Source organism: Schistocerca cancellata, chromosome 12 (genome assembly GCF_023864275.1).
Source record: "Schistocerca cancellata isolate TAMUIC-IGC-003103 chromosome 12, iqSchCanc2.1, whole genome shotgun sequence".
In the NCBI taxonomy this organism is placed as follows: Eukaryota; Metazoa; Arthropoda; class Insecta; order Orthoptera; family Acrididae; genus Schistocerca; species Schistocerca cancellata.
This window is the reverse complement of record NC_064637.1, coordinates 169,032,537-169,054,122: the sequence shown is the minus strand read 5'-3', so window position 1 is coordinate 169,054,122 and position 21,586 is coordinate 169,032,537. Positions and strand designations below refer to the sequence as shown.

Sequence of the window (21,586 nt, the reverse complement as noted above, 5' to 3'; positions counted from 1 at the left end):
CTCTGCAGTATTTTGTAATGAAACAAAACCAGCTGCTCTTCTTTGAACTCTTTCGATATCCTAAGTCAGTCGTGTCTGGAATGGGTTGCACACCACACAGCAGTACTCCAGAAGAAGATGGACAAGCCAATCTCGTTCAGTAGACCTGTTACACATTCTAAATATTCTGGCAATAAAACACAAACATACACACAAAATTCAAGCTTTCGCAACAAACTGTTGCCTCATCAGGAAAGAGGGAAGGAGAGGGAAAGACGAAAGGATGTGGGTTTTAAGGGAGAGGGTAAGGAGTCATTCCAGTCCCGGGAGCGGAAATACTTACCTTAGGGGGAAAAAGGGACGGGTATACACTCGCGCGCACACACACACATATCCATCCACACATATACAGACACAAGCAGACATATTTAAAGACAAAGAGTGTGGGCAGAGATGTCAGTCGAGGCAGAAGTGCAGAGGCAAAGATGTTGTTGAATGACAGGTGAGGTATGAGTGGCGGCAACTTGAAATTAGCGGAGATTGAGGCCTGGTGGATAACGGGAAGAGAGGATATATTGAAGAGCAAGTTCCCATCTCCGGAGTTCGGATAGGTTGGTGTTGGTGGGAAGTATCCAGATAACCCGGACGGTGTAACACTGCGCCAAGATGTGCTGGCCGTGCACCAAGGCATGTTTAGCCACAGGGTGATCCGCATTACCAACAAACACTGTCTGCCTGTGTCCATTCATGCGAATGGACAGTTTGTTACTGGTCATTCCCACATCGAATGCATCACAGTGTAGGCAGGTCAGTTGGTAGATCACGTGGGTGCTTTCACACGTGGCTCTGCCTTTGATTGTGTACACCTTCCGGGTTACAGGACTGGAGTAGGTGGTGGTGGGAGGGTGCATGGGACAGGTTTTACACCGGGGGCAGTTACAAGGGTAGGAGCCAGAGGGTAGGGAAGGTGGTTTGGGGATTTCATAGGGATGAACTAAGAGGTTACGAAGGTTAGGTGGACGGCGGAAAGACACTCTTGGTGGAGTGGGGAGGATTTCATGAATGATGGATCTCATTTCAGGGCAGGATTTGAGGAAGTCGTATCCCTGCTGGAGAGCCACATTCAGAATCTGATCCAGTCCCGGAAAGTATCCTGTCACAAGTGGGGCACTTTTGTGGTTCTTCTGTGGGAGGTTCTGGGTTTGAGAGGATGAGGAAGTGGCTCTGGTTATTTGCTTCTGTACCAGGTCGGGAGGGTAGTTGCGGGATGCGAAAGCTGTTGTCCGGTTGTTGGTGTAATGCTTCAGGGATTCCGGACTGGAGCAGATTTGTTTGCCACGAAGACCTAGGCTGTAGGGAAGGGACCGTTTGATGTGGAATGGGTGGCAGCTGTCGTAATGGAGGTACTGTTGCTTGTTGGTGGGTTTGATGTGGACGGACGTGTGAAGCTGGCCATTGGACAGGTGAAGGTCAACATCAAGGAAAGTGGCATGGGATTTGGAGTAGGACCAGGTGAATCTGATGGAACCAAAGGAGTTGAGGTTGGAGAGGAAATTCTGGAGTTCTTCTTCACTGTGAGTCCAGATCATGAAGATGTCGTCAATAAATCTGTACCAAACTTTGGGTTGGCAGGCCTGGGTAACCCAGAAGGCTTCCTCTAAGCGACACATGAATAGGTTGGCGTACGAAGGGGCCATCCTGGTACCCATGGCTGTTCCCTTTAATTGTTGGTATGTCTGGTCTTCAAAAGTGAAGTAGTTGTGGGTCAGGATGAAGCTGGCTAAGGTAATGAGGAAAGAGGTTTTAGGTAGGGTGGCAGGTGATCGGCGTGAAAGGAAGTGCTCCATCACAGCGAGGCCCTGGACGTGCGGGATATTTGTGTATAAGGAAGTGGCATCAATGGTTACAAGGATGGTTTCTGGGGGTAACGGATTGGGTAAGGCTTCCAGGCATTTGAGAAAGTGGTTGGTGTCTTTGATGAAGGATGGGAGACTGCATGTAATGGGTTGAAGGTGTTGGTCTACGTAGGCAGAGATACATTCTGTGGGGGCTTGGTAACCAGCTACAATGGGGCGGCCGGGATGATTGGGTTTGTGAATTTTAGGAAGAAGGTAGAAGGTAGGGGTGCGGGGTGTCGGTGGGGTCAGGAGGTTGATGGAGTCAGGTGAAAGGTTTTGTAGGGGGCCTAAGGTTCTGAGGATTCCTTGAAGCTCTGCCTGGACATCAGGAATGGGATTACCTTGGCAAACTTTGTATGTGGTGTTGTCTGAAAGCTGACGCAGTCCCTCAGTCACGTACTCCCGACGATCAAGTACCACGGTCGTGGAACCCTTGTCCGCCGGAAGAATGACGATGGACCGGTCAGCCTTCAGATCACGGATAGCCTGGGCTTCAGGAGTGGTGATGTTGGGAGTAGGATTAAGGTTTTTTAAGAAGGATTGAGAGGCAATGCTGGAGGTCACAAATTCCTGGAAGGTTTGGAGAGGGTGATTTTGAGGAAGAAGAGGTGGGTCCCGCTGTGACGGAGGACGGAACTGTTCCAGGCAGGGTTCAATTTGGATAGTGTCTTGGGGAGTTGGATCATTAGGGGTAGGATTAGGATCATTTTTCTTCGTGGCAAAGTGATACTTCCAGCAGAGAGTACGAGTGTAGGACAGTAAATCTTTGACGAGGGCTGTTTGGTTGAATCTGGGAGTGGGGCTGAAGGTGAGGCCTTTGGATAGGACAGAGGTTTCGGATTGGGAGAGAGGTTTGGAGGAAAGGTTAACTACTGAATTAGGGTGTTGTGGTACCAGATTGTGTTGATTGGAATTTTGAGGTTTTGGAGGGAGTGGAGCTGGAAGTGGGAGATTGAGTAGATGGGAGAGACTGGGTTTGTGTGCAATGAGAGGTGGTTGAGGTTTGCTGGAAAGGTTGTGAAGGGTGAGTGAGTTGCCTTTCCGGAGGTGGGAAACCAGGAGATTGGATAGTTTTTTGAGGTGAAGGGTGGCATGCTGTTCTAATTTGCGGTTGGCCTGTAGGAGGATGCTATGAATAGCCGGTGTGGATGTGGGAGAGGAAAGATTGAGGACTTTTATTAAGGATAGGAGTTGACGGGTGTGTTCATTGGCTGAGTTGATGTGTAGGTGAAGGATTAGGTGGTGAGGGCAATGGATTGTTCAGATTGTAATTGTTATAGGGACTGATGGAAAGAAGGGTTGCAGCCAGAGATGGGAACAGGGAAAGTTTATATATAAAAACAAAGATGATGTGACTTACCAAATGAAAGTGCTGGCAGGTCGACAGACACACAAACTAACACAAACATACACACAAAATTCAAGCTTTCGCAACAAACTGTTGCCTCATCAGGAAAGAGGGTAGGAGAGGGAAAGACGAAAGGATGTGGGTTTTAAGGGAGAGGGTAAGGAGTCATTCCAATCTCGGGAACAGAAAGACTTACCTTAGGGGGAAAAAAGGACAGGTATACACTCGCGCGCGCACACACACACATATCCATCCGCATATACACAGACACAAGCAGACATTTCACAATGTGTGCTTGTGTCTGTGTATATGCGGATGGACATGTGTGTGTGTGTGTGTGTGTGCGCGCGAGTGTATACCTGTCCTGTGTACACCTGTCTTTCCGTTTCCGAGATTGGAATGACTCCCTGCCAGCGCTTTTGTTTGGTAAGTCTCACGGCCAAACTTTCAGGAAACATTCCTCACACACAAAGAAAGAAAATATGTTATGTGGACATGTGTCCGGAAATGCTTACTTTCCATGTTAGAGCTCATTTTCATCGAATCACATTAATCATGGAATGGAAACACACAGTCCGCAGCTCGTGGTCGTGTGGTAGCGTTCTCGCCTCCCACGCCCGTGTTCGATTCCCGGCGGGGTCAGGGATTTTCTCTGCCTCGTAATGACTGCTTGTTGTGTGATGTCCTTAGGTTAGTTAGGTTTTAGTAGTTCTAAGTTCTAGGGGACTGATGACCATAGATGTCAAGACCCATAGTGCTCAGAGCCATTTTTTAAACACACAGCAACAGAACGTACCAGCGTGACTTCAAACACTCTGTTACAGGAAATGTTCAAAATGTCCTCCGTTAGCGAGGATACGTGCATCCACCCTCTGTCGCGTGGAATCCCTGATGCACTGATGCAGCCCTCGAGAATGCCGTATTGTATCACAGCCGTCCATAATACGAGCACCAAGAGTCTCTACATTTGGTACTGGGGTATTGTAGACAAGAGCTTTCAAATGCCCCCATAAATGAAAGTCAAGAGGGTTGAGGTCAGGAGAGCGTGGAGGCCACGGAATTGGTCCACCTCTACCAATCCATCGGTCACCGAATCTGTTGTTGAGAAGCGTACGAACACTTCGACTGAAATGTGCAGGAGCTCCATCGTGCATGAACCACATGTTGTGTCGTACTTGTAAAGGCACATGTTCTAGCAGCACAGGTAGAGTATTCCGTATGAAATCATGATAACGTGCTCCATTGAGCGTAGGTGGAAGAACATGGGGCCCAGTCGAGCCATCACCGCCAATGCCTGCCCAAACGTTCACAGAAAATCTGTGTTGATGATGTGATTGCACAATTGCGTGCGGATTCTCGTCAGCCCACACATGTTGATTGTGAAAATTTACAATTTGATCACGTTGGAATGAAGCCTTATCCGTAAAGAGAACATTTGCACTGAAATGAGGATTGACACATTGTCGGATGAACCATTCGCAGAAGTGTATCCGTGGAGGCCAACCAGCTGCTGATAGTGCCTGCACACGCTGTACACGGTACGGAAACAACTGGTTCTCCCGTAGCACTCTCCATACAGTGACGTGGTCAGCGTTACCTTGTACAGCAGCAACTTCTCTGACGCTGACATTAGGGTTATCGTCAACTGCACGAAAAATTGCCTCATCCATTGCATGTGTCCTCGTCATTCTAGGTCTTCCCCAGTCGCGAGTCATGGGCTGGAATGTTCCGTGCTGCCTAAGACGCCGATCAATTGCTTCGAACGTCTTCCTGTCGGGACACCTTCGTTCTGGAAATCTGTCTCGATACAAACGTACCGTGCCACGGCTATTGCCCCGTGCTAATCCATACGTCAAATTGGCATCTGCCAACTCCGCATTTGTAAACATTGCACTGACTGCAAAACCACGTTCGTGATGAACACTAACCTGTTGATGCTACGTACTGATGTGCTCGATGCTAGTACTGTAGAGCAATGAGTCGCATGTCAACACGAGCACCGAAGTCAACATCACCTTCCTTCAATTGGGCCAACTGGCGGTGAATCGAGGAAGTACAGTACATACCGACAAAACTAAAATGAGCTCTAACATGGAAATTAAGCATTTCCGGACACATGTCCACATAACATCTTTTCTTTATTTGTGTGTGAGGAATGTTCCCTGAAAGTTTGGCCGTACATTTTTGTAACACCCTGTCTATTAGGAACAGCAGACAGCCTTAACACTTCGTCAAGGAATACCAAGGATCACTTCTCCCTAAAATGGTGTCAATCTTGTAGATTTTGAATTCTTTTAAATGTGACGTGCTTTTTTCTTCTGCTAACAGTGTCCTGACTTGTTACATGTTAATTTATGTGGTACAAAACTCTCAATTTAAAGCTGTTTCGGTATATACGCAGTCCGATGTATTCTATTTCTGGTGTAACAGGCACAAACATCTCTGCGTATCGTCCGAACGGAGAGTGACTGTATCGGATGTTCATTTCTTTAAAAGGTAATCGACACGATTCCCTACCGGTAATGCCCGTTACTGTCCTGAGTACCCCGTTTTCTCTCTCCTCCTCCTCCTCCTCCTCCTCCTCCTCCTCCTCCTCCTTTGACCCTCCCCCCCTCTTTCTGTCTCGACAAAATACAGAGACGGTCACATTTGCAGGGTTTCGTCTCCTCGGAAGAGCTGGAGAACTTTTGACATTACTGTTGCAGATCGCATGAAGGACGCGGTGGTGGCGAAGCTGAGTGCGCAGTGCGAGGAGCTGTACGCCGAGGTGATGAAGCTCTTCCAGAAGGAGCTGCTGCACGCCCTGTGGGACCGCGACTGGCTGCCGACGGTGGGTCTCGCACCTCATCGAAACTAATTCCCTCAACATTGCCCTGTCAGTTTGTCGATTTCATCTCGTTTTGAGACACGGTCCGTTTCGTTCGACAACTCTTCGGAGTTCTTTGCCGTCTCTGACGAAATTACGGTGTCGGCAAACCTCGAAGATTTTATTTCTTCTCTGTGAACTTTAAACCTGTTTCCAAATTTCTGCTTCGTTTCGTCGACTCCCTGCTCGTCATACGGACGGAATGACGGCGGAGCTAGACTGCGACCCTTTTCAACGGCCGCTTCACGGTCTTATGTTTCTCCAGAACCTAAACTGATCTTCCACAAGGTCAACTTCCTCTTGTTTTTCCATTGTCCTCTAAATAATTTTACAGCTGTGATTTATTAAAATGAAACTGGTAGTTTGGCAGTATTCGCACTTTCCAGCACCTGCCTTTCTCGGAATAGGAATTACTATATTCTTTTTGTATTCTGAGAGTGTATAACCTTTCTAGTATGAGGACGGTTTGATAAGTCTAGTAAATTCCCGTAAAAGAATGTAACATTTATGTCGCACCTTCGCAGTCGATAAGCTGGATCGTTCCGAGCGTCGTATAAAGAATTTTGACGACGTACGGTGTACGGCTCGTTGTTGACGGCCGTACGTATCGGTCGGTGTGTCGACTGCAGTGTAAAATGGAGAAAACGGAGCTATGTGCTGTTATTTAACATTTTCATTTCACGGGTTAGACTGCCACACAAATTGAAATAGAATTGGTTGAAGTTCAGGCAGACTCTGCACCATCATTGAAGACCATTTACTTTTGGATTAATGAATTTAAATGTGGTCAGACAGGCACTGAAGACAAAGCCCATTCCGGCCATCCGGTTGAGGTCACCACGAAGGAAACCGTTGGCAAAATCTGTGATCGGTTAATGAAAGACTGACGAATAAAAATTCGTGAGATTGCCCAGACTGGAGGCATCTCAGTGGTGTGAGTGCATAATATCCTGCATAGCTGTGATGGAGCTGTGTGTGAGGTGGTTGCAGTGGTTGCTCACAGTCTACCAAAAGTGCGTCCTGCATAACATTTCGACAGTGTCTGTCAATTTGTGACTGTTGATGAAACCTGGATCTGTCATTACACACCGAGGTCAAAATGGCAGTCGAAACAACGCACGAAGGATGGTGAAAGTGCACTGAAGAAATCAAATGCCATTTTGTTAGCGGGTAAGGTAATGGCCGATGTTGTTTTGGAAATCCTCACAGATTAATTGGAAAGGTAGAACCGTAACTGGACTCTACCACGAATCATTATTGGATCGTTTGAAACTTAAGTTGTCTGAAAAAGACCGAGGTTGGCTCAAAAAGAAATGCTCTTTAATCGGGATGTTGCACCGTCCCACACGTCAGTGATAATAATGACGAAATTGCACGAATTGGGTTTTGAATTTGCTCCTCGTCCACTCTATTCTTCCTGTTCCCTAACTTCAAACTTTGTCTTGCCGGGGACAAATATTTATCATATAAGGAAGTGGTATTTGCAATCGACCAGCATTTTAGAGTTTGACAGAACCTATATTTCCGACGGGATGAAAATGCTGGAGGATCGCCGGACCGAGTTTCAGTCCCTCGAAGGAGACTGTCGAGAAGTAAGGTGAGTAGTTCACAAAACACACACATTTTCTTGCCTTTTCACCTGACTTATCATTCTGCCCTCGTATATCTCGCATATCGATTAGAAAAATTCTGTCGTGGCTGGCTCTGCTGAGAATCTGTTATTCTGAGGGAATGTCTTCATCTCCAGGGTGTAAGCTTTCCACCCATAATTTTATACTTTCTGACTGCAGTTCCTAGTGGCTAGCAATCGGACTGTGGGGAGAGAAGCCTATTTCAGCCACGATCTCATAAAGAATTAAACTGCAGTGTGACTGTACTGGGCAGGACTGTAATTATTTACTATGAAATCAATCGTGGAAGATGGCAGGTTTCCTCTGGAATAAAAGGTATGTATTTTATAGATTATGCATTAGTTAATTACATTTGAGAGATCTCCAGTGGTGTGTTACATACAAAAATTATGTACAAACTGTTCTGTTTTGTTACAGTCATAAATTTTATGAGTATTTAGTAATTGAGGGCCAACTTCACTTACTAATTTTCTAACGTCCTTTTGATCCGTCATTTCAACTACAAGAAAATTTGTGTTTGCTCCCGCCAGGCACGAGTGCTTTATCGAACTAAGGGCATCGGTGGTCTGTAATTAAAGATACAGATACTTCGATTTGTTTTTAAGATCAAAAAACGGGCCATTGATGATGCTTTATTTCAATAAAGCAAACCGCACTGGTGGGGGGAAAAATTCACATTTTCTTGTAGTTGTGATGACGGATCAAAAATACCCTCAGGAATTGGAAAACTACTATGGACAATATGGCCACACTAATGAAGAATTCAATTTATTCATCTTCAAACAGAGGGAAACACACACAACTACATCAGACACATTCACTTTGATGATACTGACAAATTTCATTAAGGTTCACGGACTACAAAAACCCACCGATAATTGAGTATTCGCATTCCAACTAAATATTTCCCTCGGTACGCTGTTAATCACTTCGTAATCCGACGTCCCGTACTTGTGATTCACAGCTCTTTCACTATACGTTCACTTGACTGAGTGGGCCTCACTACTGCTCTCGGGTGCTCTGTACTCACTCGCACTGCCGTCGTGACCCGACACTGCCCCGAGTGCCGGAAAAAAGGCAGGAGACTGCAAAAAGTCTTATAAGCTGACGCTTACCAGCTACTGACTTCTACTAGGTAATTCGTTGTCAAAGTTATTGATTGCGGTATCTTACTTCTCCACCCTTAATTGTTTCACAAAATGCAATTTTGACAGAGTAACAGCTCAAAATCCCATTGCAATTACAAATACCCCATCTAGATCAAAAGCAAACAATAACACGAAACATTCGATCGACCGTCTGACTTTGCTACACTTTTCAGCATGACGGTGCTCCGACTCACACACACACTAAAAGTTTACAGTAGATATCAAAGTGGTAAGCAATTATTAACAGAAAAGTCACACAAATTAGAAATACCGATAACACGTAGAAAGATACGGCGTACTATAAAAACTCGGTAAATGTGGGATAATATATGGCGTAAATGGTAAAAAGTGTGCTCTTGTGTAATTACGTTTAGTTAACCGTGTGGATCATTCGAAAGTTTAAATTGTGCCATGTATTTTCTGTACATGTAGTATGTCAAATGTAAATAGACAACTGTTTGGCAACTTTCTTTTGAAAGCACAATGTGTGAATAACAGAGATTAACTCGTCGAAGACGTAATGTACGTATATTGCAAGCGTAGGTATTGGGTCATTCCATGTCAAGTCACCCAGGCCTTGACACCAACCATGTCAGATTTTGATGAAACTTGGTACAATTACTTCTTTTATCATCCTGAAAGCACTTGTAAAATTTTTTTGCTCTCTCTCTTATAGTTTTTTTTATAAATTTTTAAAGTTTTTAGATTTGGCTTTGTTTCAGCAGTCGGAAATTGTAACTTAAACGTGTCCTCACAACTAAAAAAATTTGTATATTAAAGAACACTCAAGATATCAGTATGAAATGTTGGAATAAGTTTGTATATTATATCTAAATGTTAAAAAAATTACCATAAAGATATATTAAATTATTCCAAATGAAAAAAAAATTATAATTTTTCTGTTTTATTTTTTTAGCTAACGGATGTTTAGTTTTACAAAAACTGCAATATCTAGAGTCTCAGACCTGATAGAAAGCTCAAATTTGTTTTAAAATACTCTTAATTGTATAGGCTATTAGATAAAAGAAAAATTATGTTGGCTTTTTAACCTGTTTAATAGTTACCGTATTTACTCGAATCTAAGCCGCACTCGAATCTAAGCCGCACCTGAAAAATGAGACTCGAAATCAAGGAAAAATATTTTTCCCGAATCTAAGCCGCACCTGAAATTTGAGATTCGAAATTCAAGGGTAGAGAAAAGTTTTAGGCCGCACCTCCAAATCGAAACAAAGTTGGTCCATTGTAATATGAGATACAATTTAGGTCGAATGAATGACGATACAGCTACAGTAGTTTGGTTCGAATCGTAAGCTTAGCAGTTAAGCTTTACCAGGTAGCCATTGCTATGCGTCAGGTGCTCCGTCCATATTTATACGGGTACCCTTCCTTTTTCACGTGCTTCGTCTGGGTTGAATTGATTGCTTATTTTCCTTTGATCTGATAAGTGCCGTTACTTTGTTATAGGTGTTTCGTCACTCTAAGCTGAAAATGCATTATTGTACTGTGTCACGCATTGTTTGTCGCATTCTGATAGTGAGTGTTTACGACCTGTCGCTGCTCGCGACATGGCTTGCTTTTGTACGCGCTACCGCCGCTTCCAATTGAAAATAAATAAATAAATAAAAATAAATAAATAAAATCGTCTCATTAGCGAAACAATGGCAAGAGACTGCAATTTGTTGTTACTTACACTGCTGCTTTCTTTGATAATGATCAACAAGAACCAAATAATAGACTGCGTGTGATAGATGATGTTGTGAAGGAGAGTTTAGCGAAAATTTTTCTCCGTTTGAATATCTTTCCAGATGCCTCTTTAGTACATTACCTTCTGCACAGAAATTAGAGTCATCTTAGATTTAAAAATCTAGTCAGTTGTCGTGCTTCATTTCTGACTGTATCTCTAATCGGCGTAAGAATAATACTAATATAAACAAGGCATGATATGTATATTCTTCCGCGATTGCTGTTGTCTCACTCTAGTTTCGAAGTTTATTAGGCAGACAGGATTTAAATGAAGTAGCAGCAAACGCAAAAGAATACATGGCAAAAAGTTTATATTCGTATTATTCTTATGATGAAGAGAATACTGCATGTGATTCACAATTCATAAAAGTTCCTATTAGCAACCATCTCTTGTCACAGATAGGAAAAAATTCAGAACGTAGAGTTGGTCATATTGACAAACATCCCAAACAGTCTTGCCAGTCGGATTTTCGTAGTACGTTGAAAGGCTGCTACATTCGAAGATGAACAATACGGAATTTGTATTTACTTCGTTGGATAATGTATGAAAATGCAGTGGTCGAAACTCGGGGCGGAGAAAAAAAGCTCGTCCACCACCTTTTTCTTTTTTTTTAAATTTATTTACAGGCGCAGAGGTTTTGGCGCCAGTATTTATCTTTGTGCCTTCAAAGCATGCTTGTGTAGCGCTACATATATTCGACGGCAAAAGTTACTTGTGGCGGCACCTACCAACATTTTACAGAACTTCCGCTTACTTTGCACTCGATTCTAAGCCGCAGGCGGTTTTTTGGATTACAAAAACCGGAAAAAAAGCGCGGCTTAGATTCGAGTAAATACGGTATCTAATTTTTAAAATAATATTAATTATATTTTAAAAATAAAAAATGACAAGTGACTTAGACACCGAAAATAAGTTTTTGTGTTCTTGGAGTAACAATGTACACTTGGATTTTGTATTGTTACTCCTGTGTTTTGAAGTAAAAAATTATTACAGTGTTAAATAGTGCTTGGATAGTATTTTATTAAGTTTATTCGAACTCTCAGTAAGTACGGTTGCTTAGTTTACAGAGATTCTTTTCCAATATCCTATAAAAGTAACCAGAACAGTAATCAGACCAAAAGTGAAATCAGTATGTCAGATATTCAAACCTGTAGTGTAGAGTTATTTAAAAAATCTGACTGTTTCCAAACAACCTACACACCTTCAAAAAAGTTACAACCGGTATCAGAATTGAGTGAGGAAGAAAAAGATTTTATCCACTTACGATCTGGAATTAATCTGTGTGAATTTAAGAATATATGTTCACACCACAGCTACTACTTTTTAAATGTTTTTGAAAAGTATCGAACAACATGTGTAGACCCACTAAAAAAACACAAAAAGCCCATCAAAAAATCGTTGAGAAGTGTAGGCTTGGATCTTTCTAAACAATTACTGACAAAAAATATTAGCATAAAACCTGGACAAAAGCTTTGCTCAACATGCCGTAACTTTTGTGAGGAAAAATTAAGAGTTGAAGTCAATGAAAGTGAAACAGATGATGAAGTCATGGTTGAATTAGAATCATTGGAATCCAGAAATGAATCCCTCGTACAAACAAACATTGCTCTTGATTATTTAGGTTTAACACCGATAAAGCTTCATGGCTTGTCAGAACAAAGTAAAGGGTCCTATTTTAAAAGGAAGGTTAGCAGTATTGAAAAGACTGCAAAAAAGGCGGTTTCAAAAGCATTAAAATATGATGCACCAAGTTCTGATGATGACGAAGAAGATAAAAATGTGGTTGAGAAAGCAAAGGATTTTGATGTAATGATTTCTCTTATGAAAGAGAAGATTTCATCTGTTGGGAGGTCTAGAAAAATCCAGATTCTGACCTTGGCTCCAGATTCTTGGACTCGAAATAAAGTGATGAAAGAATTTAATGTAAGTGAGTACATGGTGCGACAAGCTAGAAAACTAAAATCTGAAAAGGGTATTTTGGAAACTCCTGGTCCAAAAAAAGGTAAAACTCTTTCTGAAAATACAGTAAGACTTGTAACAGATTTTTATGAAAAGGATGAAAGTTCCAGAGTGCTACCTGGAACAAAAGACAAAGTAAGTGTTCAAAAAAATGTGTACATGCAAAAAAGACTCATTTTGTGTAACTTGAGAGAACTCTATTATTCTTTCAAATGGGAGAATCCCGAGGTAGAAGTAGGATTTTCAAAATTTTGTTTCTTGAGACCTAAATGGTGTATCCTTGCTGGTGCTGCAGGCACACACACTGTATGTGTATGCAGTATCCACCAGAATGTTAAACTATTACTGGATGCTGTGAAAATTGAAGAATCTTATAAAGACCTAATTAAGATGCTTGTGTGCAACACAGAAAACCAAAACTGCATGCTACATCATTGCAACAGCTGTCCTGCAAATACTGCGCTAACAGAGTGCTTAACTGAAAAACTAAGTAAAGATTATGATTTAGAAGAAGAAATTGTAATCAGTCAGTGGGTTAACACAGACAGGGCAGAAATGATCAAACAGTCTATCAGTGTTGAAGACTACATTTCTTTATTGGTTAGGTCATTGGAAAAGCTCACCCCACACTCGTTTATAGCAAAATCCCAATCAGCAGCGTTTAAAAGATTGAAAGAAGACCCACCACCCAAAACAGCAATTATTGTGATGGATTTCAGTGAAAATTATTCCTTTGTTATACAGAATGAGATCCAAAGTTACCACTGGAATAGAGGTGGTTGTACTCTACACCCAGTTGGAGTTTTTCTAAGAAATGAGGAAAACAATGTTTTTGTTTCCAACCACTGTTTTATTAGTGATGACCAAGAACATGACACTGGTTTTGTTAACTTTGTACAAAAAGAAATTACAAAGTGGCTGTCATTACATCATACTGACATTGACTCAGTTCACTACTTTACAGATGGTTGTGCTGGGCAGTACAAAAACAGAAACAGTTTTAAAAATTTGACTGAACACTTGAGAGACTTTAATTTGAAGGCCCAACACTCTTTTTTTGCAACAAGTCATGGGAAGTCAATTTGTGATGGCCTAGGAGGAACTATTAAAATAATTTTAAGGAAAGCCAGTCTACAGCTTTCAGACAAAGAACAAATAATGACAGCAATCGATGTGTATAAGTTTTGTGAAAAAAATATTGAAAACATTCATTTTCACTTTATTGACAAAAAAGAAGCTGATTTGCTACGGTTAAAACTAGAAAAACGTTTTTCAGCAACCCGAACCATTCCTGGAACTAGAAGTTTTCATAACTTCAAACCACTTCCAACAAACAACCTTGAAATTAGAAGGACTACAGATAGTGTAAAACCCTCCTTAGTCTTTTCTTTCCATTCTTCTTCTGATTGGGTTCGTGTTGAACCATCCATAAATTGCTATGTGGCTGCAAATTATGATGGTAACTGGTACTTTGGACTGGTAAAAACAATATTCAATGATGAAGAAGATGCAGAAATTCTATTTCTACATCCTTCAGGACCCGCTGCATCATTTTATTGGCCTGAAAGAGAAGATTCCTGCATAGTGCCTTTGGAGCACATAGTCTGTGTAGTAGACGCACCTCAATCAAGCGGCACTGGGAGAATGTATTACTTCAAAAAAGACTGTATCAAAAGAACTGAAAGCTCTTGGATGAAGTGGAAAAACAGTTTGAATCAGCATTAATGTCTATTAAAAAGACAAAATTACTCAAAAAAATTCAATGTATCAAGCAATCAGTTGGGTTATACATAAGTGTCGTAAGTAAACTATCTTTGTACATAATTCTAATGTAATCTACTATAATTAATAAACATGTTAAAAAGCCATCATTATTTTTGTTTTATCAAGTAGCCTATATGTTTAAGAGTAAATTAAAACAAATTTGAGCATTCTATCAGGTCTGAGACTTGAGATATTGCAATTATTATAAAACAAAACATCCGTTAAAAAAAAGAAAAAAATACATATATATATATTTTTTTCATAGAAAATATTAATATATTTTAATAGCATCATTTTTATCTTCAAATATGTATAATAAATAAACTTGCTGCAAAAATTCTTCATGTTATCTAAAAGAGTTTTTAAGATAAGCAAATTTAAAGTTTTGAATATAAATTAAACTGACCATTTACGAAGGTTCAGAAAACGCAAAACATAAAAACTTTAAAAATTTATTAAAAAAAAACTGTAAGAGATACAGCAAAAAAAAAATTTCAGGTGTTGTCAGGATGGTATTAGAACCATTTGAGCCAAATTTCATGAAAATCTAAGGAGGTGGGTGTAAAATTTATTTTTTATTGGGTGATTTGATATGGAATGACCCTATTGTTTTAAAGTTGAAATTACCAGTCGGTGCTCACAGACTGCTTCAGTAAGAGACAAATTCGAGTGAGAACATTTTCCGCCAAAATCCCATTACTGAACAAGACTTTAATACACGATAGGAAATTAGATGTGATAACCATTTTTAATAAAACTTTCTGCCGTAAGGGAGACTAAGAAATAAATGACGAAATACGCATTTACATTACCGATACCTCACATTTCTTTAAACACTGTACTCTGCTTACATTCACTGCACACACAAATACCCGAAGTTCTTGTCGTACTGGAAAATTCGCGTGTAGTGTGGTGAGGGCGGAGTCCCGCCCCCCGCCGGACTCGCTACAGACGTGCGGCATCTGACGTCGTGGCGGCTCCGTGCGGCAGCTCGTCACGTCGCGTGTGCTCGGGTGTTACCGGTCGTGCACGGGCTTTCCTGCCCACCTCTGTCGACGCGTTCAGTGAGTTGCCTCCGTGTAGACTTTTGTCGTCAAATGGACGAGCAGACATTATACTGCCGCAGGGATGACATTTTCGGTAGTGACGTGTGTGGTCGTACGGGAATACGACGCCTCTCGCTAGCGCGCTTCTCGTGCACCCGACGTCGTCTCGCCCGTTCGCTCAGACTCTGCACAGGCGTCGGCTGCCGCTGCGCGAGCTCCGACCGTATCGTACGTGCGTATGCGACAGGCGCGTCACCCCTGCCCCCCTAGTGACGACTGCGTGAAATACTTGAAAAAACGCCGTCACGTAATCTCGAAACATCCGTGCGTGGCACATTAATTGGCTTTCTTTGACTGGCTCTACTTGCACAGTTGAGCAGAATGACCTGTGTCGACTGGTGCTTCCACGAGTCCTCCGTATGTAGGGTGTTTCGCAAAGGACTTTACAACTTCAAAATTTCGTATAAATGTATTGAAAGAAGATATAGAGCTGGGTATAGTGATATTATATAGGAAAACACACAAAGTTTTTTTACCTTAAACTAAAGATGTTGTACGTGGCTTCCACCGGTTATCCTGCACACATCCCATCGGAAGCCAATTTCTTCCCAAACTCGCCGTAGCATTGCAGGTGAAACTTGCTCGGTGGTTGCAGAAATTCTTGCTCTAAGTTCACGTAGAGAAGCCGGCACAGGAGGTACAAACACTATATCCTCGATGAATCCCCGTAAAAAATAAATTGAACGGTGTCACGTCTGGCGAACGTAGGAGCCACGCAGTTGGTGCATCGCGGCCAGTACGTTGACCTGGAAAGTGGTCGCTGAGAAACACCCGGGCACCAGCCAGGTGGTGGGGTGGTGCACTGTCTTGCACGAGGTAAAAAATTTTGTTCTCCGTCATCCTCGTCGATCTGTGGTATCAAAAATTGTTGTAACGTATCTGGGTACGCTGTTCTGTTGATGGTTCTCTCACGGAAAAAAAAAGGGGCTGTTTCTACAAAACATTGGTGCAGAAATTACACTGAACTGTTGTCACAGACTTCGATTCTTCAAACCGGAAAACACAGCTAGTACTCTTGGGTCCAGTGAAGGCAGCCATTTTTAACGCACTGCCGCTGGTGCTCCGGCACTAGTCAACTACACGAGACAATACTTAATGTGTTTACCTACAAATTGACACTAAATCGCCTCTGCAAGTACTGTGAATTAATTTACATTAACTTTCAAAGTTGTTAGATCCTCTTTGAAACACCTTGTATTCCTAACCTACACTGACCAGTAGTCCAAATACGGCTCTGTCGAAAATGCTCCTATCACTCATTCTGTTGTAAAAGCACAACGTTTTTAAAACTGTCTTCACTTGGGCGTTACTGCTGCTGCTTAACCTTGCATATAATATTTCATACTAATAAACAGTTTTTTATGTATGGAAACATTGGCAAATTTGAGGAAATGATGTTTTCTTTTACTTTTCTTCTTCACTGCATGGACTGTTTATGACTAATTGTGCAGTGTTGTAATTTTCTTCACTCGTCCCACACTTTGAATATCTTGCACAGTTGTCTTTTCTTTCTCTTGTTCCGTGCAAGTATTGCACGTTCCCAACATGTCCACTTCCCATTTATATCGATTCTTCTTCTGTCGTCATGCCTCGCTTGCAGGCACACTCGAAGTTTGTTCCCGTCATCGTTATTCACATTCGTTCTGCTACATTTTTGAGAACTGAGTGAATTTGAAACTGGTGGGTTTTTCAGTCACTTTTCTTCATCCGTGTTCTTCCTCCATACAAGGCAAACCCTTATTTGTTCTAACTCTATTTTTTCCTCTCATTTGAGCAGGCTCTGACTCCTCCTCTTTGACAGAACACGTGTATTTTAAACAGTTATTTACTTTGTATAATTTGTCTTTTTTTTTGCTTTTCCAGTTGATATGTCTTTCTCATAACACAGAGATTTACATTCAAACAGTTACATATATTCTTCAAATTCAGAACTGTTAGGTCTGGTTCTGGAGATGCAGTGCAACATTGTTTATGAACATCTGCCGTAGTATGTCTACGTGTGTGTGTGTGGGGGGGGGGGGGGGAGGGGGGGGGGTGTAACATATCGGATAATGTTTTGATGTTTATCTCGTTTTTGTTCATTCCTGGTCTCTCTTCTGTAATTACACCACCTGGCTTGACAAATGCCATTTTCGAGGCAGCATCTACCACTCTGTTTTCTAGTTGTGCCTCCCGTACGTCTTCTGCATGTACAGCTGAAAATACTTCAGGTAATATTGCCAGATTGCTCAGTAGCTCAGCATTAGAAGCACTCGATACTTTTAAAATTTTAAAATGACGTCTTTTGATTCTCCTCACTCGTATTCCTTTCCTGAATTGGTCACAATTCCCTCATTAACTGTAACATTTCCTGTAGATTTGTCATTTACCTTAACTCTGTATTGTCATTTATTTCATTTGTTTCATTCACAAACTGCTTTGCATCATTGATTAATTCTTTATTTCTGTGGTCATATTTCATTCCTATGTTGTGTGGTAAGTTCTTTATAATTTGGAATGGCACATTTTGCCTCTCAGTAGTAGTATTAGTGCACAAGCTGAAACTAATCCACTTGCCCACTGTTCTCATTCCTCTCTCTGCTGTTTTCATGTCACGGTCTAGGCATTTCTTCCTCTCCTCGCAGTGCAACACGGCACGTCCGATCGCGTACAAAATTTCTGCACTATCGTCCCTGTGCTCTTTGAACCCTGCTTTGTCTCGCGTTTGTGCTCACACGAGTTGCCGTATCTGTCACGGTCTGGCTGTAACCTTCTCACAGAGCCACCTCTTTCCTCTCATCGTCTGTTCTACATTTTGTGCAACTAATTGTCAGCCGCATCACGGAGGTGCTGGCCTCCGGCCTCCGTATTCGTGGTTTCAGTAGTTCGGCTCGCGTTATTCCCACTGTCATTGCGGCCTTCCCGTTGTGCTCTCTACACGTGTTAAAATCAGTTTTCCTCGCTCTTCTTTTTCAACCGTGAAACCGTACGTCACACCTCCGTATCGAGCCGACACACAGTCCGATGCCTGGCTTATTGATGTTTCCTCACCCGTTTCCTAGTATCTGTTTAATTCTAGTGACTTTTCCAATGTGCCAACCAGCAAACTGTTCCATCTGTCCATTATGTGCTCATTTCAATTTATCCGTGACCACCTCTTTCACTTCCTGTGACCAATATTTCTCTACGTAAGGTTTTTCTAACTTATTGTACGTCGTCCCACCTAAATTCAGGGAATCGTCCCTGTCGGCTACAGCTCTTGTTTTGTGCCTGCCCGTATCCCTGGTATCACTGTTTGGAGCCTTCAGCTGTGGTCTTCCTCTCATTTGGAATGTATAGCAATTCCTACTGAAATTTCCAAACTGGTGAATACTACGTTATTTACTCTCGGTTTGAGGTTTCCAGTTGCTTTCTGTGAAATAACCCGTACAATATCCTCAAAGTTATTGTCTTTAGTTGTCAGTGTCCTAGCAGTTGTGAATTCCGTCTAGAATGTGGAGATTTTTGATAATCTGGTTACCTCTTCTGCTATGTTTTTTTTTTTGTTGATTCTCTACAGAGATTAACTGTGGTCTGAACTGGTTATAAATTTTGGTGCAATCTGTCAAAGCTGCTTCAACGTGAAGGAGGCTTCGTTCTTACACTTGCTCACATCCCCCTATTTTTGGATATCTCACTCGACTTCGCGATGAAATCTGCCTCCGAGTTTTTACTCGTTTCATTTTAGCCACATATTTCTCAATCTTTATATCGAGTTGTTAAATAGTTTTGTCTATCTTTTTATCTAACTCTTTGAAGTTGGATGTGTTCGTCTCTGTCCATTCCGTTATTGTCGTTTTGCCGCTCTGCCGTCTTCGACGTGTCGCGATGTGACGTTTAATACCACTGTAATCCCCCGTCTCTTCTGCTCGGCGATGACGTTCACTGTTTCACACGTGTGTCCGTTTTCCTACGCGTGTCAGTAATTGCCACAATTTACTCACTTGGTGCGTAGCTGCTTGTGGGCTCACACAGTTCAGTACAGCTCATTTCCACATTCGTTAAATTTGCAGCGGCTTCTCGAGACTGTACGCCATTTGTGAACTCTCTGCCTAACTTTTGGCAGTCGGACTACGGGAGAGAGACTTATTTTACTGAGAAACCGTTCGGTAAAGGTGGTAAGGTTCCTCTGGTATAAAGGGTGCCCTCCATTAATTTAATTTCTTCGTCTTCAGACAGTGGAAATTGTGCCTAACTATATTGGTCTGTCACTTTGAGAAAACTGACATTTTAAAGATTGTGCACTTTAAGAAAGCGACTAACAGTTCTACATTCCTGTTCTGAAGAAATATTTCCCTCAGTGCACTTCATAATCCCACTTTGTGTACTTTCGATTCACAGCCCCGCTACTGCCCTCACGCGCGCACTACTAACTCGTAGTATTGTTATCGTGACCTGACAGTGCCGTGTCTGCCAGAAAAAGACCGGAGGCGGCAGAAAGTTGTGGAAGCCGAGGCTCGTCAGCTGGTACCTGCTAGTCGGTAGTTCACTGGTGAGGCTGTGTTACAGTATCTTACGAGGGGCCTTATTCAGCTCACGTCCTTCAGCGGTACGGTAAATTCTTTTCGCATTATCACATTGTTGTATACTTTCTCTTCCGTTTTCATAATACTATCTCCGTGTTTACTGGTACGGCCTCCCTCTGTATTCCTTCTGACACTGTTTTCTTTCCTCCGTTTAGTACTGGCTCGCCATCTGAGGTCTTAGGATTCGTACAGCTGCTTCTGTTACCTGTGAAGGTCTCTAATTTTCCTGTACGCGGTATCTATCTTTATAACAATGTAGGCAAATTGTTTTAAGTGTCGTGCAACTTTCTAATACCGCGATATTAAATACGTAACCTAACGATTTTTCTGGTCGCTAATTGTTAAACTTTTAACTTCTTCTATTTTATATAGGATTAGGTCATAATGACCTTCTAATGTAGTTGACCTAGTGAAGGTTGTAGTTTCATTTGTTTTATTCGCTTTTGTTTTTGTGAGGAGCGGCTGCTTTTGGAATGTGCAATACAACTTGTAGTATCTCTTAGTAACTTTCACACTGACATTAAATACTACTGTTATTTTGCAGTTACACGTTTTGCATTTTCACACACACCTTCCTGCCTTCCTATTTTTACAGGTCGCCGGAAAGCAAGCTGCGTACCACGGTATTTCGCAGTACTATCAGAGCCTCGTGTGCAAGAGCAACAAGAGCGTCGGGGAGGAAATCGCTCGGCTGGAGGTGAGCTGCCACCTCGCCTAGAGGTGTCCTAGGCTTAATGTCCTCTGAAAGGATTCTGGAATCTCTTTGTGAAAAGTTGAATATCCCGATTTAGTCACACAAAATTAACAGAATAACACCGATAACACTCTGTACGTCTTGTGGAATAGCAGTCTGCTTTGTTTTAGAGAGAGAATCCCAGTGTAGAAATGCACTAATGGCTCGCCGCAGAGTGTCGAAGTCGGAATTTGGCGAGTGACTCCGGTATCGTAACTATTACGCGGACTTCATTTCGTCGAGGGTCCGGACGAGAACGCGCCGTCTTCTTTTGGTGCCCACTGTTGGATACTGCCTTCCTCTCCACTAAACTCGTCAGTGTTTCTCCTGCACGTTTTCTAATGTCTTCTGTCCACCTTCCGTTAGGTGATTGCCTCTGTCTTGTCTTATCTGTTGTCCGTTCGTGTCCTGCTGCCTCTGTTTAATTTTCATTACTCTCAAAATTATATCTTGCACTCCGGTCTTCTCCCTGAGCGTCAGTTTGTTTTCCTGTCTCCACTAGTGAGTTTTAGTACTCATCTCTGACTGGCCAGTAAAAGTCTGTGTCACTACTGCAAGTAAGAATTTATTGTAAATGTTTTTTTTTATACATATCAGAATCTTACTTTCCTAAACTCTTGCTTAGTTTGTCTGAAGCTATCCAATAAATTTTTACTCTTAATTAATTAATTTTTTGTATCAGTCCAGCCATCCCTAATGCAAAATCCCTCGACAGATTCTGTGACTTAATTCTCGACTTAGTATTTTTTTCAGTGTCGTCATTGTACATTATTTTAGTCTCGCTGTAGTCTACTCCAGTTACTTCGTTCACTGTCGAAGTCCACCTCCGTCGGAGGTAAGCAGAACGGTGTCACCCACACATCAGT

At 42.0% G+C, this 21,586-nt stretch overlaps 2 protein-coding genes across 10 annotated transcripts in view; both read left to right on the top strand.

Moving 5' to 3' along the window:
- LOC126109880 (protein roadkill) overlaps window positions 1-21,586 on the top strand; it is a 695,429-nt gene that overhangs the window by 135,349 nt on the left and 538,494 nt on the right. The window lies entirely within an intron of this gene.
- LOC126109878 (programmed cell death 6-interacting protein) overlaps window positions 1-21,586 on the top strand; it is a 157,669-nt gene that overhangs the window by 25,622 nt on the left and 110,461 nt on the right. For all 9 annotated transcript variants that reach the window (XM_049914956.1, XM_049914955.1, XM_049914952.1 and 6 more), the window contains exons 5-6: window positions 5,931-6,055; window positions 20,583-20,684. In XM_049914956.1, the coding sequence (XP_049770913.1) occupies window positions 5,931-6,055; window positions 20,583-20,684 (227 nt within the window). The remainder of the gene's footprint in view (window positions 1-5,930; window positions 6,056-20,582; window positions 20,685-21,586) is intronic.